The sequence below is a fragment of the Canis aureus genome, chromosome 11 (assembly GCF_053574225.1).
Source record: "Canis aureus isolate CA01 chromosome 11, VMU_Caureus_v.1.0, whole genome shotgun sequence".
In the NCBI taxonomy this organism is placed as follows: Eukaryota; Metazoa; Chordata; class Mammalia; order Carnivora; family Canidae; genus Canis; species Canis aureus.
The window spans coordinates 20,829,701-20,845,678 of record NC_135621.1 but is presented as its reverse complement, the minus strand read 5'-3'; the positions used below and the strand labels follow the sequence as shown (position 1 = coordinate 20,845,678).

General features: G+C 62.4%; 1 protein-coding gene across 3 annotated transcripts in view; it reads left to right on the top strand.

The window, feature by feature from the left end:
- TAFA5 (TAFA chemokine like family member 5) overlaps positions 1-15,978 on the top strand; it is a 154,828-nt gene that overhangs the window by 126,745 nt on the left and 12,105 nt on the right. For all 3 annotated transcript variants that reach the window (XM_077914062.1, XM_077914063.1, XM_077914064.1), the window contains exon 3: positions 1,686-1,813. In XM_077914062.1, coding sequence (XP_077770188.1) covers positions 1,686-1,813 — 128 coding nt within the window. The remainder of the gene's footprint in view (positions 1-1,685; positions 1,814-15,978) is intronic.

Below are 15,978 nucleotides of genomic sequence, written 5' to 3'. Positions count from 1 at the left end.
TGCTGGCATCGGGGTGTGACCGCATCACCGCGTGTCCTGCAGGCCAGGCCGCGCAGCCAGGGCCAGGACCCCCCAACACCGTCTGGGCAGCCCCGTCTGGATGGGCCTGGCCCCAGTGTGCAGGGCCTCGGCCCTCTGGCCTCCACAGCCCCGTTGCTCTCTGGCCCCAGGAGGCAGGTCTCCTTACTCCCGCTCCTGGTGGCTCGGGTGGGACGGCGCAGCCCCAGCCTCCTTGTGCCACAGGCAACGCTGACAGCGTTGCCCTGGGCGCGGCTCGGGGATGGGCGGGGAGCACCTGATGCGGATCCCTCGGATGCCCCCTGATCCACCAGAGCCTGACTCATGGCGTCCCGGGGCCTGGCCGTGCGTGTGCTTCGACCCACTAAGGGCCACGTTCGCTGACGTCCAGCAAGGCTTTCGGGCCTTTTACTCTCACAAAACAGTGCCTCGGGGATGGCGATGGTGCTCGGGCTCCAGCAGGAATGATGAGCAGCGGAGGGGAGGCCCCGGGGACGTGCAGGCACAGCCCCTCCTGGGAGGGGCTCCCACCCGCCCCGCTTCTCACCGAGGGGTCCACCGTGCCAGGGAAGCCGTGAGCAAAACCTGGTGCGTCCTGGCCGCGCCCTGGGGAACCGTGCGGGTGCTCGTTTGCGGTGTCTCCACGCACCTTCCCAGCCGGCTGAGTCTGGGTGGCAGGTCCCCCCCGGGTCACAGCCTGCCAGGCTGCACTGACAACACCGCGGGCTGGGCCGGGCGGCCTCAGCACCCGACACTTGGCTTCTCGGCCCTGGGGGCCGGGGCTTTGGGGCGGCCTCCCCTGGCTGTCTGGCCGTGTCCTTGCACTCGGCGCCAAGGGAGAAAGGGAGCCCTGAAGGCTCCTCCCATGAGGACACTAATCCTATGGGATCGGGACCCACCCTGGTGACCTCTCTTAAGCTGAGTTACTTCTGTAAAAGCACCATCTCGAGGACCCCCACATTGCATTAGGGCTTCCCCATGTGACTCCGGGGGGCACAGTCCTGTCCGTGGCACAGCCTGGGGAGGAACGGCCCCAAGACTCACACCGTGGCCCGGTGGGCTCTCTCCCCAGCCCGCTCGCCTTTTACCACCGCCCCCGAGGGGATGGTCCACACGGCGAGCACCGGGCACATGCACTGAGACGCGTCTGTCCTCGCAGGACCTGACTCCTCGTTTCCTGGAAAACCCCGGGTTTTGTGCATCCTCCCAGAGCTGGGGAGGATGCCGTGTTTGGCAGTGGGCAGCGTGCTGACGACTCAGCCTTGAGCTGACCTGGCGTCCGGCCTGGGTGGGCGTCCGATCTGCCCGCCCAGACTCCGTCGCTGCAGCGCCCTCTCCCTGTATCGGTCCCGCGTTTACAGACGTGCAGCCAGTCAACCGTAGGACCGTGCGGGCCCAGTTCGACGACCAGCCGGTTGTCCTCTGAAGGTCCTCGAGGGAGGGTCACAGTCCTCACTCGCTTCGGGATGCAGCCCTTGCTTCTAGGGCTTTCCGTCGGAGAGGAGACTGTCCTCAGCACCCCCTGGCCACTTATTGATGGGCCGGTGCAGAGCTGGACCTGAGGGGCCGCCCCCGAGGACGCTGGGCGCTGCCCGCCACGCCTGCTGTCCCCCGTGTCTGCCTGGGCGCCCGGTGAGCAGAGGCTGACCGCTCTCTTCTCTCCACAGCTCGCATCATCAAGACGAAGCAGTGGTGTGACATGCTCCCATGTCTGGAGGGCGAGGGCTGTGACCTGCTGATCAACAGGTCCGGCTGGACGTGCACACAGCCCGGCGGCCGGATAAAGACCACCACGGTGCGTACGCGGCCCTGCTCGCCCCACCACACGGGGAGGGCGGGTTGGCCTCGGGCGCCGGGCCCTGGTGGGGGAGGGGAAGGTGAACCCCATGCCGGCGAGGATGACGGGGACGCAGCACCTGGCTGCCTTGTATGGGGAGGCCGCCGGCCTCGCCGCCTACCTTCCGCAGCCGCTGCATGCCTGGGGCTGGGTCCGTCTGGGCCCAGGGAGGCACAGACCCGCCTTCGGGGCTTCAGCCCACACAGAAGGTGGTTGGTAACGTCGTCTTGTGTCTGGGGCGGACAGCATGCCCGCGACTCCGGGCAGGAGGATGGGTTAGGATGCCCCTTGGGGCAGGTGACGCCTCTGTAAGGAGCAGGGGCTGGGGAGGGGCGGGGGTCATCCAGGTCGCCCCTGCCCTGGGCACTGCATCATGGCCATTCAGAACAGTGACCCCGAACACCCCCGAGGGCGCCCCCGTCACCCCCAGATCCCTCTGAGGGGCACATGGTGCGCCCTCCGTTCCAGGAGCCGGGACCTACCTGGTCCCCAGGGGGCCAGAGGGAAGGACGGGAAAGAGTCCTGGGCCCGCTGTCTGAGGTCCCTCTTCCAAAGGTAAGTTCCTCCGGGCACAGCAGCGACGGTGTGGGGCACAGGACCGGCCCCGCAGACCGTGCCCCCCCAGCAGTGGCCTCTCTTCCTCTCTGGCCGACGTCACCCCGTCCCTGGCTCTCCTTGTAGGAGCTGAGAACCGAAGTGGGCTGTGCGCCCCTGGCTGTGACTCCCACCTCCGTGCCTTGGGAACATGCAGTTAGGGAAGCCCAGGGCCCCTAGAGAAGGATCTGGAAAGCCCCGTGGGCATCCAAGTCTCCTCGCAGGACCTCAGAGACGACCCGAGGGAGACCCACCTGCTTCACCCCTGCCTGCGGGCTGGGCCCTGCAGGGGTGCCCAGGGTGGGGGTCAGCTGTGCACACAGGGGCCCGGCTGCCACGGCCCCTCAGGGAGACGCACCCAGGCCCTGCGGTGGACCTTCTGCTATGGGCGTCCATCTGCGGGCATCAGGCAGGGCACCCGGGCTGCTGGGGGCCGAGAGGCAGGGGTGCGGGAGCCTCCCAGGCCGGAAGCTGGCCACCCCGTCCTCACCCTGGGAGGTGTGCGGGCTTTGTTCCCACCACCTGCCTGGCAGCCCTGGGGGAACCTGGGGCCTCGCAGGTGGCCGCTGCCTCCAGGGCATCACGGAGAGGCTGAGCTCTCTAGGTCCCCCCATGTGCCGTTCCCAGACGGCAGAGACCTGGGGACACGCAGAGCCTGCACGGTCAGGGCCGCTGTCCCCGTCCCCGGGACCTGCAGGTCAGCGCGTGGAGACCCCACCCAGCGCAGCCCCGAGTGCAGCACCTGCTGTGTGACGGGGAGGCCCCGGGCATGGCTGGGGGTCAGGGGTGCACCCAGGCCTGAGCAGGGTGCTGAAGGTCGCTCGCCCAGGGGAAGTGATCCAGCAGTGCCCTCCTGACCTCACGGGTGAATCGGGGTCATAGGCCCGCTGTGCCCTGCAGCCCCCCTGCAGCCCTGTTACACCAGCGTCCATCGGCGTGCCCCCTTCCTTGCACACCCACAGTTGCCGGGGGGCCAGTCCCGCGGCCTCCCAGGCCCTCAGCTCAGGACCAGCACCTTGGTCTCACGGCCCTGAAAACCCCAGTGGGCGGTCGGCCACAGAGGTGGACTCTCTCCCTGCTCCCCTCCCCCCAGAAGCCGGGTCTGATTGCACGCGCCCACGTGTCTTCCAGCTCTGAAGACGTTTTCCCATCTGCCCGTTCCTGGGGGTGCCCGCCCTGGGGGCAGCTGGCGTGCCACAGCTGGTCGGGGTGCGTGCAGGACACCTGCCACGCCCGGGGCAAGTCGGGGACAAGTGCTTGCTCTCGGGGCTCCCGGCCCCACCAGGGGTGCGCCGTAGGGGCACTTGCCCCGTGGAGGGCACGTGGGGTGGATCCTGGGCTGGTGCATCCCGTCGGGGGCTGCGTGATGGTGCTGGCGGGCCGGGGCCTCCCCAGGGGTGTGCAGACTCTCCTCGGGCTCTGGCAGCAGGCCTGGCCTGCGGTGACCTGCCTGCGAAGCTTTCGTAAACGGTCACCAGAGCCCTGGACCCAAACACCATGTGGCTGGAGCGTACAGGCCCATTTTCCAGATGGCATCTCGGTGCCGTGACACCTGGTCGGTCGGCACCGCGGTTTCATGTTTCCCCTTGAGGTTTTTCAAGAGCGCCCGTGACCGCCTGGCCGCGTGGCGGCTCCTGTCCCCTAGAGACCACAGAAGAGTCCAGAGTGGCGCCCCGCTCCCGCCGCGTCCTGCCCCACTCCTCCGCAGGGGCCCCGCCCGCTAATGCCCCGGGGGCAGGCACAGGCGCCCCTTGCTCAGGGCCACACAAGTACCTGTGATAAGGGGACTGTGCGGCTCCCTGGAGGGACCCCAGGATGTGCTGACGTGTGTATTTCCGAGAGCACTGCTTCTCAGAGGGCAGGTCTTCACCCCACTGGTGGGTCGTGAAATTACTGGATCACGATCAGCGTTTCAGACGAGGAGGAAGAAACTGAGTAAAAATATCAGAGCATCCCGTGTCCTGAGGGTCAGGGCCCGTTCCTGAGGCTCACGCGACTGCACGGGGTCACCAGCCGAGACGTGGGGGCTGCCGCAGGTCACAGGGCATCGCGGGGACCCCACCATCCTGGGCGACCCTGGGGCAGCACCCGGCACCCGCGTTGCGTTGGCTTTCCGGGCTCGGCTTCTCGTGCTCGGCTTCCCGCGCTGTGTTGGCCCCGCGGGTGTCGGTCTGCACTAGGTAGGTGACGCGGGGGACGCTGCAGGCTCTCCCACAGGTGACTGCAGCACTGTGGGCACTGACGACACGGGGTCGGGGTCCACCCAGGGAGCGGGGCGCCCCCCAGCCTACACGGCGCACATCTCCCCAGACGGTCGCTGCTGACACCACGAGCTGCATGTGCTGGTGGCCTTTGGGATGCTGTGATCCGCAGCACTCCGCCCCAGCTTGGAACGTGCACAGCGCCCGACGTGAGCAGCTGTGCCATCTCCCACATCAGAGTGAACCAGCCAGACCGAACCCCGTGTTTCTGAGGAGCTGTTTTGCGCCATCCTCGAATTCAGTCCCTTTGTGGGGAGTGAGGAGCATCCAGGAGCTCGGATTTCATGGAAACTCGCATCCCCCAGACCGCACTTCCCAAGACCAGGCTCCCAGAGGGGACGTGGCGGCAGCTGCCCGAGCGCCTGTGCCCACGTGTCCCAGGAGTGCAGCCAGCGGAGGGGTGGGCCGCACATCCGGGCGCCTGTTGGACGACACTGGGCGGGGACGCCGGCCGCCTGGCCGGAGGCTCAGGCTCGCTGGAGACCGTCCACACAGTGGAGAAGCCCTCGGTGGGTTATGTTCTCAGGTGCTCGTGTCAAGCTCTGCCGGTTAACATCTCCCAGAGGCCAGAGCGTCTGTGTGCCAAGCCCACGTCCTGGACAAGCAAGCGAGCGTGGGACAGGCTGGGGGCCGCTGCCACTTCCACTGCCCGTCTGCACCATCCTGAAGACAACGTGCCCCGTCCGGGCGGCTCAGTTAACCGGGAGGTCTCCGTGTTCTTGGATTCTACACGTATCACGCGAGGGCCTAGCCTATGCCAGATGGGCCCCCCTGACGGCCCGTGAGAGCGACACGCGGGGCCTCTGCTCCGGGAGCACCTGCGGCACAAGGTTCCTGGCTCTCCAGTCAGCCGCATTCAGGATCCTGGTGCAGGCACGTGCCCAGGCAGATGTGCAGGGGTCTCGTGCAAAGATCCTCGTACAGGCACATGCCCAGGCAGACGAGCAGGGGTCTCGTGCAGGCACACGCCCAGGTGGACAAGCAGGGGTCTTTGTGCAAGGATCCTCATGCAGGCATGTGCTCAGGTGGATGAGCAAGGGCCTCGTGCAGGCAGACGCCTCCGTGGACAAGCAGGGGTCTTCGCACAAGGATCCTCGTGCAGGCACGCGCCCAAGCGGACAAGCAGGAGTCTCGTGTAGGCACACGCCCAGGTGGACAAGCAGGGGTCTCATGCAGGCATGCGCCTGGGTGGTCGTGCAGGACGAGCACACGAGGCTCCGAGTGCTGGACCCTGGACCCAGCCCCACACACCAGTGCTGAGATTCTTACAGGGGCTGCTGGTAGAAACTTAGCAAGTGCTCGTTCCAGGCTCCCAGTTAAGAGAACAGAGCATATGTGCTTCCCGTGTTTGCCATCTGGACGCACAAAAAGGGGAAAACAGGATGTGGATGCTCTCAGGGGATGAGCTGGGCCGAGGCCCGTGCTCCGGTGTTTGGGAGTCAGTTGCAGACCCTCCGGGGGGCCTGCAGGGGAGATCCCAGGCCCTCCCGCCCAGCCCCACAGCAGACAGACCCATGGGGGGGCTCAGCCACCGAGGGGAGAACCAGCCTGGCCCTTGGACACCGTGAGGCCGACACCGGGATGGAGGGCATGTCCTGAGCCATGGGCCCCGCAGCTCCCGGGGTCTGTCGGACGCTCCAGCTTCCTTCTGGAGACATGCCCCGCGGCCCCCGCAGCAAGTGCCCACACACCGGGAGGCTTACGTTCACGCCCGCTGGGTTCTGAGGCCCCGGAGCTGGAAGCCGAGCTGTGGCGGGCCGTGCTTCTCCAGAGGCTCTGCGGGAGGGTCCGGCCGGCCTCATCCCGCCTCTGGGGCTCCAGACGCTCCTGCACGTGTGCACGCGTCACCCGTGAGCCCGTGAGAGCCAGACCTCCTTCCTGATGACACTGTCGCCTCCAGGCCGTGCCGAGTCAAGAACGATTCCGCCCCTGAACTTCATTGATCGCACCTTAAATGGCTCCATTTCCAAATATGTCACTTTCTGAGGTTCCAGGCGACCGTGAATCTGGGGGTGGGGGCGTCCTATCGCCTCTCACTCACCAGGTCCAAGGCAGGAACCCGTGGTCGCTGCAGTTTGGGGCCTGCGGACCCTCTGGGAAGCCCGCCAGCTGCCCATCAGTTCTTCACACCACGCTCACCAACTGGAAAGCAAAGCATCAGGGCTGGAGGAGCGCGAACAAGGGCCGCCAGCCCGGAGCTGGAGAAGCCGGGGCTCTGGGGGAAGAGGCCGCACCACACGGAGAAGTGGGGAGCGAAGCTAGCACGCAGCCCGCGGGAGCCGAGGCGGGTCAGGAAGTGGGAGCAGGGGAGCACACGGACCTGGCTGCGCACCCCGGCCTCGGCCCTGCCCCTCCTGGGCGGCATCTGGCTCCCGGGCCCCACCTGGGAGGTGCGGTCACCCCGTGGCCGCCGTGCCGACCTGCCCCCCGCCAGGCCAGGCTGCCCGTGACGCAGGGGTGAGCTGTCACGCTCACGCCCCCGAGCCCCAGATGTGTGCGCAGAAGAGTCATGGTCGTTTCAGGACACGGGGTTGGACGCTGAGAAGATCAGAAGCACTTGTGGAAAGGATAGATACGATTTTTTATAAGAACGCAGCTATAAAATACGTAAAAAAATCGCACATATGAGCACGCAGACCCGTAATGTTGTGATGCGCATGCGTTTGTGCACGTACACCCACGTGTGTGTAACAGATTTCGTTAATCCAGTAGCAGGAGGAAGTCTCAGAAAACCACGGAGTTGATTTTTTAAGAGAAGTCGGAAAAAAATAGACTATCCGTTCAGGGGTTCTGAAGACTTTAAGCTCCAAAAATAGAGAAACACGGAGAAGAGCAGTGCTTAGAGTTCCTAGAGCTCCCAGGTGTGGTCTCCGAGGGCGCGTGGCTGCCGCCGAGGGGGCAGGAGTGCACATCTGTCCGGGGCGCGTCCCCGTGGGGCCGCAGGTGGAACCCCAGACGGAAAAGTGGGTCACATACGAAGACTCCTCGCCCCGCGTCTTCCCGGACCTAGACCTCCGGGATCCCTTCAGGGAGAGAGGAGACTGCAGCCTGGAATCCGAGGCTGGAGGGACGCCCCGGGGTGCAGGGCCCCTCTGCTCTGTGCGCCCCCGAGCTGGGAATGAGGGCTCCCCATCCGGGACGAGGACCCAGGGAGCCCCCTGCACAGCCCCCTGCAGGGGTGGGGTCTCCAAGGCGGATCCAGCGTTTCCCCCGTGAGCCCGGCGGGTGTGGGCCAGTGCGGTTGCCATCAGGGAGACCCGGGACCTGCCAGTGGGTGCGAGCCTGCCTCGCGTGGGTGGTGGGGCACCACTTCCCCGGGAGGTGACAGCTGGCTTGAAGTGGTTAGACGCTGTCAGGAGAGAGAGGTCCACCCAGGGCCTGCCCTGCGGCCCCCTACCACGAGAGCCCGGCGTCGTAGGAGTGCAGAGGTCGTCGCCAACCTTGATGCAGGGCCCCGGGGACGTCCGTTCTGAGTGCACTGGGGTCGCCGGGCAGCTTTGGAGAGACACAGTGAGCTCTGCCTCCGGGAGGCTGGCTGGGGCCAAGGGCTGGAGGTCACCCTGGCCGGAACAGAGTCACAGCTGAGGAGCTGTGGCTGGAGAGGAGAGGAGGGACCAGGTGGGTGTGCAAGGGGTCCCCATGACAGCCCATGTGGTGCAGGGCACAGGGTGAGGAGGGGCACATACGGGGATGGACTCGGGTTCCCGGCCTGGTCACTCCTGGGGACGCCCATGGGCGCCTCGTGGGCTGCACAGGCCATCAGAGGTCCAAAGGAGGCCAGCATGGCACAGCCCCAATGGGCAGGGTGGTGGCCCCGGTTGCAGAGCAAGGTCCAGAGGTGTCCTGGCAGGCCAGACCCAGCACAGAGCAGCCAGCCTGCGTGCACTGTGCTTGCGCCCCTTGTCTTGGCCAGAGATTCCCTGGTCCATGGGCCACTAGAGACTCCTGTGGCCTTGCTGACCTGGCAGCCGAGGGGTCTGTGCCGCGCCGGGGGGTTTATGCCCGAGAGTCCTCCTCCCGTTGTCTGCAGCTACTGGACTGCAGCTCCAGGACTCCCTCCGAGCGCCAGGACTTCTGGGAACACTGTGCCCTGTCGTCACGGCCCCCAGCACTGTGCTCCCAGGCCCGCTCTCCCCTCGCCGTCTGGCTGTCCCCCCAGTGGCCCAGGCCAGCCCGCCTCTGGGTCCCTCACGTGGAGGAGCTCGCTGCTGGTCCATTTCGGGGGCCCGGGCCTTCAGGGCTGCAGCCTCCCCGCAGACGGGATTACCCCGACGCTGCTGAGCGGCAGTGCGGTGCCTCCTGGAGGCGTCGGGAACCTTGGGTTTGTCTCTGATCTCGAATGAGCCATCCCAGCAATTAGAAGCGTTTATTACAGAGCCGAGTCTCAGCTGCCGTTCCGCTGCTCATTCTGAAAACCAATAAAAGAGAAATGATTCTGGGCCCCGAGTGAGGCGGCGTGGGGCTTCATTGGCCAGAGGCCACAGCCAGCTGCCTGGTGGCAGGTCTTCCCTTGTCTCCTTCGGGAACAGGGAGACGGGGGTCCCCGAGGATCCGGGGGTCTCTATCAGCCTGCCGGGCAGCTGGCCCAGGCCCCAGCAGAGTCCTGCCGCCCCCGGCCCCGTGCGTGGAGAGCCTTCCTGGCCTGCCCGCCCTCTGGGGTGGCTCATTTGCCATGTTCGCCTCCCAGGACACCCCTCCCTGGAGACAGGGCTTCCTCTGCAGACTTGCCCCAGGCCGACCTCGGAGAAACATGCCCTGGGACCCCGCGATGCTGAGGGACAGAGGGGAAACGGCAGAGGGGGGTCAGGGCTCTGTGTCCATCCAGTCACCTGAAGAGCACATTGGGCAACATCTCAGCTCGGCCCCCGTTGGGGGACTGGGGATGCGAGTGAGGATGCCCCAGGGGGGCTTGGGAAATGGGTCTCTAGGTAGGACGGTGCAGACCAGCAGGCCACGGGGGTCGAAGATGGGGTGCGGGAGGCAACGCGGGGGCTCCAGGAAACTCCTCACCATTCAAGGGGGCACAAGGGGCCGCGTGGGATAATCCCCGGCCCGGCGGCCGCTGCTGCATGAGAAGCTCCCACCTTGGACGCCGTGGGTCCCGGCGGAGGGAATTAGCAAACACCCGCACCACTTGTGGAACACCGTGACACGTCTTGGCATGAGAGCAAGGGGGATAATGGATTTGCCTCTAATGGACAAACAGGATTTTCGGCTGGAGATTTTCTGTTTGAATCCGTGTGCTGGGGGCCTGTGGCTGAGCTCCTCCCTGCCCCCGCCCTGCAGGCGCCCAGGAGGACGTGCTTTCTGGAGTCTGTTCCCGAAGCCGATGCCACATGGAGCTTCCGCTGTGGAGCAGGGGCAGTGGCTCCTTGGGATGAGACCAGAGCTCCTGGACGCTCGGCCCCAGCCTCTGCTCCTCGGCTCTGCCTCTGCTCCCGGGGAGGGTCCTTGGCATTTTTTGTCCCTCTTGCTGTGTGTCTGGTGAGGACCAGGGGACCAGCGGGCTGCAAGGTCTGGGGCTGAGGGGCTGCCATCCGTCGCCCACGTGGAATCCGATGGGGTGGCACTTATGGCGGGTCTGCAGGAGCCCACATGGTGCAGGGCTCGTCCCAGAGAAGAGAGGAGGCGGGCGGAGGCTGGGGCAGAGTCCAGCCCAAACCAGCCCCTCTCACCTGCCCTCCCAGGAGCCGGTCAGTGACTACGGCGTCCTCCCAAGGACGAGGGGCCTTCATCGGGTTTCCAGGAGAAGTGCCCAGGGAGGCAGGGCAGATGGCGGGGCCCACCCCGGGGGACCTCGGTGCCTGCGCCTAGCTCCTTCCTCCTCCCGCACAAACAATGAAAAATCCCGAGTCATTACTCTGATCCGTGTCCGCGATCCATTTTGTGTTCTCTGAATCACTGCTATTCATCACCACGGTAATAGCCGGACGTTTTAATGGATTCCGTGGGTAAACACAAAACGTCTCTGGCCGGTGTGGCATCGGTGGGTATCGTGAGCTGCAACATGCTTCATTTTCTCGGCAGAAAGGAGCCCAGAAACAAAAAAATCGGTTGGGCCAAGCCCGCGTGATTTCCGTGGGTACTTTCGGCCAGTTCCGTGCGGGGGGCTCTTCAGGGCAATGGTGCCGTGTTAGTCCCGATTTTCCTTAAAGCGGTTGTTCTTTGAGTCGATTTAAATACATGAATGGGAAGCGGTTGAACAGGGAGGGCATGTGCCCAGTGGAGAAGCGGGGGGGCCTGGGAGGCCGTGTCCTGCTGTCCCCCGGCCTCTCACGGGCCCTCTCCCCCCTCCCCCAAAGCCGTTCCCTCCCAACCCATCCTTTCTGGCTCCCACGTGGGACGTTCGGGATGCAGGGGCGAAGCGTTCGCAGCCCCTGGCTCTCCGACCGCTGATGGGCACCCCTGGGGAATCCCTGGAGGGGCGGCGTGTGGTGCCATCCGCAGCTGCACAGGTGGCCGTTGCTTAGACGCGAGGTCAGAGTATTTGCTGCATAAACGGAAGAGAATGCCCCCCCCACCCGAGGGCGCTGGCCGCACACCGGGCCCCCAGCTCATCCTGATGGGGGTTGCTCTGGATCCGGAAGCATTGAATGGTCCCAGACCTCGCAATCCCAGGGGAGGGGACGGTTCTGCCCTGAGGGGACCTTCCAAGAACACCGGGCTGGATGGGACAGCGTGTGGGAGCGACCCAGGCTGCCCGTTCCGGGGGCCAGCCCACCACGCCGGCCCTGGGCCTGCCCCGCCGAGTCCCTGGGCCTGGAGCGCACCCGCCACGCCGGAAGCCGGGGCTTCTGTGATCCCGTGAGCGTGAGGCAGTCGCCTTGTCCACGGTGAGCGTTTGATTAGGATGGAGCAGTTCACAGTGACCCCGAGCCCCCGGAGGAGCCATTTGAGTTCGTTCTGTCCTCTGATCCACTTTCATGAGCTTATTGGGCAGAAATACTGGCAAAGTGGTCGAAAACATGTTTTTTTCCTGTTGGTTTAATAAGTCCTTATGATCTTCCAAGCGACGTTGCTCAGGGCTATGTCTCTTTGGAAAGGACAAGGGTAAACACGGGTCCTCTCAGCCGCGCGGTAGACGGGGCGATCCCGGAAGCCAGAAGTGGGTCAGTCTGCACCTGCGGAAGCCCGTCCGGCCTCATCCCTGCCGCCTGCACCCCGGCCTGCCCCCGACGCCCCCGGTCTGGTCCCGCTGCACCTGTCACTGCGGGGTCCACGTGCCGCGGCCTCACCCAGCTCCGCCGCCCCGATGGCAGCACCCGGAGCGGGAGCCAGGCCGGCCCCTTCCCAGCGGTGTTTGCTCACGGCTCGGGGACCGAGGTGCACCATTTGACACAGACGCTTACTTCAGATGAGTCTTTAAAACTGAAATGGGAGGATTTGTGTCTCAACTCAAATTGCTTTAAATGTCACCTCCCTGCTAGACCCGAGATGGACTGCGTGACGGGGCTCCTGGGTGGCATCAGTGCTGGCTGGGTGATGTCGCCGGGTTCTGGGGCCCATCCCCTCCGGTGTCTTTTCCCCCCCCGAGCCAGAGCATGGTGCTCAGCTCAGTGTGAGCGCACCTGCCATGCCCGCAGGGTGATGAGCGTGCCCTGGAGCCACTGTGTCCACGTACCGCATGAGGCTGTGTCCCCTGCCCATAGGGTGACCATCCCGGTGCATGCTTAGCCTCCATCTGCTTACCCGTGGAGGGGTCAGAGTGCCCCCCACCCCTGCTGGCCTCACCATGGGTCCTTGGCGTGGTGGGAACGGAAAAGGAGGGTTTGCGACAGACCAGGGAGTCTCTGTGAGGGTAAAGCGTTGCTGTCTCCCTTGCGTGGCTCCTGGAGTATCCGAGGTGCTCCCACCACCTGCACCTGCATCAGCAAGACTCCACACCCGACGCCCTTTCCCGGCTCCCCCTGCCGTCTGGGAAGGCCCCAGGGCGCTGTTGTGTTGCTGTGTCTCTCAGGTCTGTTGGAATCTGGGGCGCATCTCACTTGTGTCGTCACGGCCCGTGTGGGATGAGTCAGGGGGACCACTGCCCCCATCCCCATGACCGGGCCATCCACACCACGAGGAAGCAAGCTCATCCAACATTTGGAGGAGAGGAACCGTCTAGTCCTCCCGGCAAGTGTGTAGGGAAGTGGCCCTGGCTCTCTGGATTAATACGGCGGCAGGCTTATTTTGCCCACTGCACTGCCTCGGCCCAGCTTTTGCCCAATTTCGAATATTTCTAGAAGTAAGAACTGTCCATAGCATCGTGACTCCGAGAGCCCCGTGCTGAGAGTCCGGTGACATCCCGTGGGTGCCCAACCCTCTGAGCCCTGGCTGTGACAGGGACCCCCGAAGATTCAGAAGGAGCCTGGCCTGACCCGGACATGGAGGCTGCAGTGCTGCCCGGGAAGCCAGCCGGCCGCGGTGGGGTCTGGGCAGCAGGAGCGCTCTCCGTCCTGCTGGGGATGCAGGACAGGAGGTGGTGGGTGGAGGTGAGTATCACGGGCAAGGCAGGGTTAGCAGGAAGAGCCCGTCGGGTGAGCGGGAGGAAGCAGCAGAGGACTGCGGCACACGGGGCCGTGTTACCCACTCAGTTCTCCATCCTCAAGAGAAGGTGGACCTGTCCAGCAGAGGCAGAGTCCGTGACCTCCAGGGGGGTGGGATTCTCCTGGGGGGTGCCTCCCCTTGGTCGAGAGCCTATTGGGGGTCACATGGGAGCTGAGAGTCCCTGCACATCCAGACCTTCCAGACCCGCCCGGAGGGGCTTCCCACACCCCCAGGAGCCAGGACGAAGGCTCAAGACTCGCTCACTGCTGGGCCTCATGGCTCATTCCAGCCCACGATAGGCCTCTGCCCATTTAAAGGAGATTAAAAAAGCATCAGAGTCCAAGTTCAAACATGAGCCTGTGGGGAAATGCACGCTCTGGAAAGGAATACCTTCTAAAGAACTAACGGCGGAGTGAGCTCCAAGGAGTCCTCTCCTGCGCACAGATGCTGCTGGCTGGAATCCGAGAGCTACGGGGGCTGCGGCTGCCATGACCCAGGAACCCCAGGAGCCCTGGGCAAAGGTGAGCATCGAGGTTGGCGGGTGAACTGGGGACAGACGCTAAGCTGCCCAAAGTACGAGTGGACCTGAGGTGTGTATTGGAAGCTGCAAATGAAGGAACTGTCCCCGCAGAAAAACAATGTGGTCTCCAGCCCAGAGATGGTTCAGAGGAGAAAGAGGAGGAAAAAAAGTCGGCAGGTGTGGAGGACGGAGGGCAGATGCCTAAGCTGAGAGAGTGGGTGCTCTGGAGGTGAAGCCACCATGAGCAGGAGAGGAGGGATGATCACATCAGGACGGAAATAGGACCAGGAAGGAAACCCCCAGTTAACAAGACCACACCATCACGACCCGCACACCCCACGGGTGTGTTTGATTTGAAGGAAGGAGAGAAAGCTGCCTCCTAAAATCCAGGCTAACTCAGGGAAATGAGACTCAGACGAGAGGACAGGAACCCACAGACCCTCCGAAGGCACGGACCAGCCACCCCCTGCACCAGATGGAAAGGAAGGACCACAGCCAGGGATTCGACCGAAAAATACGTTCACTTACAAATTCAATCCTACTTCTGGTTGTTTTTCACACCCAGAGACTACAGACGATTTTAAATTTGCATTTATTAGGGTTTTTTTTAAGATTTTATTTATTTATTCATGAGAGACACACACAGAGAGATGCAGAGACACAGGCAGAGGGAGAAGCAGGCTCCATGCAGGGAGCCCAACGTGGGACTCGATCCCAGGACCCCGGGGTCACGCCCTGAGCTGAAGGCAGATGCTCAACCACTTAGCCCCCCACCCCAGGTGCCCAATTTGCAAGGATTTAGAAAGTGTACCCCCTTCCTGAAATGAAATGAAAGCTCATCTCAAGCCAATCAAAGAATTAAAAATCAGGAGCTGACGATGGAGAAGGTCACAGACAAGAAGAATCATGGTGACTCTTGATACCAACAAACACACGGAGCTTGATTGAATCATTCCCGTGACTGTGGCTACGACAGTGAACACAGAATCCACAGTGTATTGTGTAATCTACTGTGTATATTGTGGAGAAACAACGTCTGTGTAACAGTAAACTGATTTGTAACCTCCGGCTAAATTAATAAAAGCTGAGGGTGGGGAGCAGCTGCCAAGTAAAGAGAAGAGCCACTTAATGTCTGTTTGTGGAGTAGAAGGAGCCATAATGACTTAAGTCATTAGAGAAATGGCTTAATCATTAAAAGTGCATTTGATTAACAGGAAGGCCACCCCTAATGCAAATAAGAACATGATTTCTTCAAATCATGGCAGAGGAGAAAGCAGGTGAAACCACATAGTGTGTGTGCGTGAAGAAATGAACCACAGGAGGCACATGATCAGAAATCAGAATGGGATCCGCTGCCCCTGATGGAACTTGCATGCCAGCGGTGACAATAAACGTAAATAGGTTAATCTCCCCTCCTAAAAGGCAAAGACTATTTAAATCAGGTTTTTAAGATAGTCAAATATACATTGCCTTCTAAGTACATTTCTGCAAACCAAGTTTTAAAGCAAAAAATGAATCAAGATATGCCAGGCCAAGGACAGGAAAAGGAAATCGGTAGGTAAAATGATTAAACCAGAACAACAGGTCATGTATATATGTATTTTCTTAAGATTTTATTTATTTATTCATGAGAGACCCAGAGAAAGAGGCAGAGACACAGGCAGAGGGAGAAGCAGGCTCTCTGTGGGGAGCCCGATGTGGGACTCGATCCCAGGACCCCAGGGTCACGACCTGGGCCAAAGGCAGACACTCAACCGCTGAGCCGCCCAGGTGTCCCAGGTTATATATTGATACAGGCAAGATACGTGGAGATGCTCCACATGAGATCATACGAGTGCATGCGATTACTGGCACCTATCGATAGGTTACTGTTCAGAGTATTGCAAATGTCACGGAAACCTTTGTGCACAGGTTGGTGTGAGTTCATATGAAGCAAGCTCAATTGCAGATTAACAAAATGATTGGGAACACAGTGTTTAGTTGGAAATTCAAACAACCCCTAAATCTGCGTAAAGGTCAAGTAAAAACCAACAATGACAACGATTTAAAGAACCAGGATGTAAATCTTCTGAATAACAAAAGTACCAGCACTGAATTGGCACCGACATATTGAACATCATAACATTCGAACAGGGTGCTTCTAATTTCTCGACATTCATGAAATCTGTGCAGAAGAATCCATAACCCAAGTCATGGATTGAACTTCCGTAGAAGAGAAA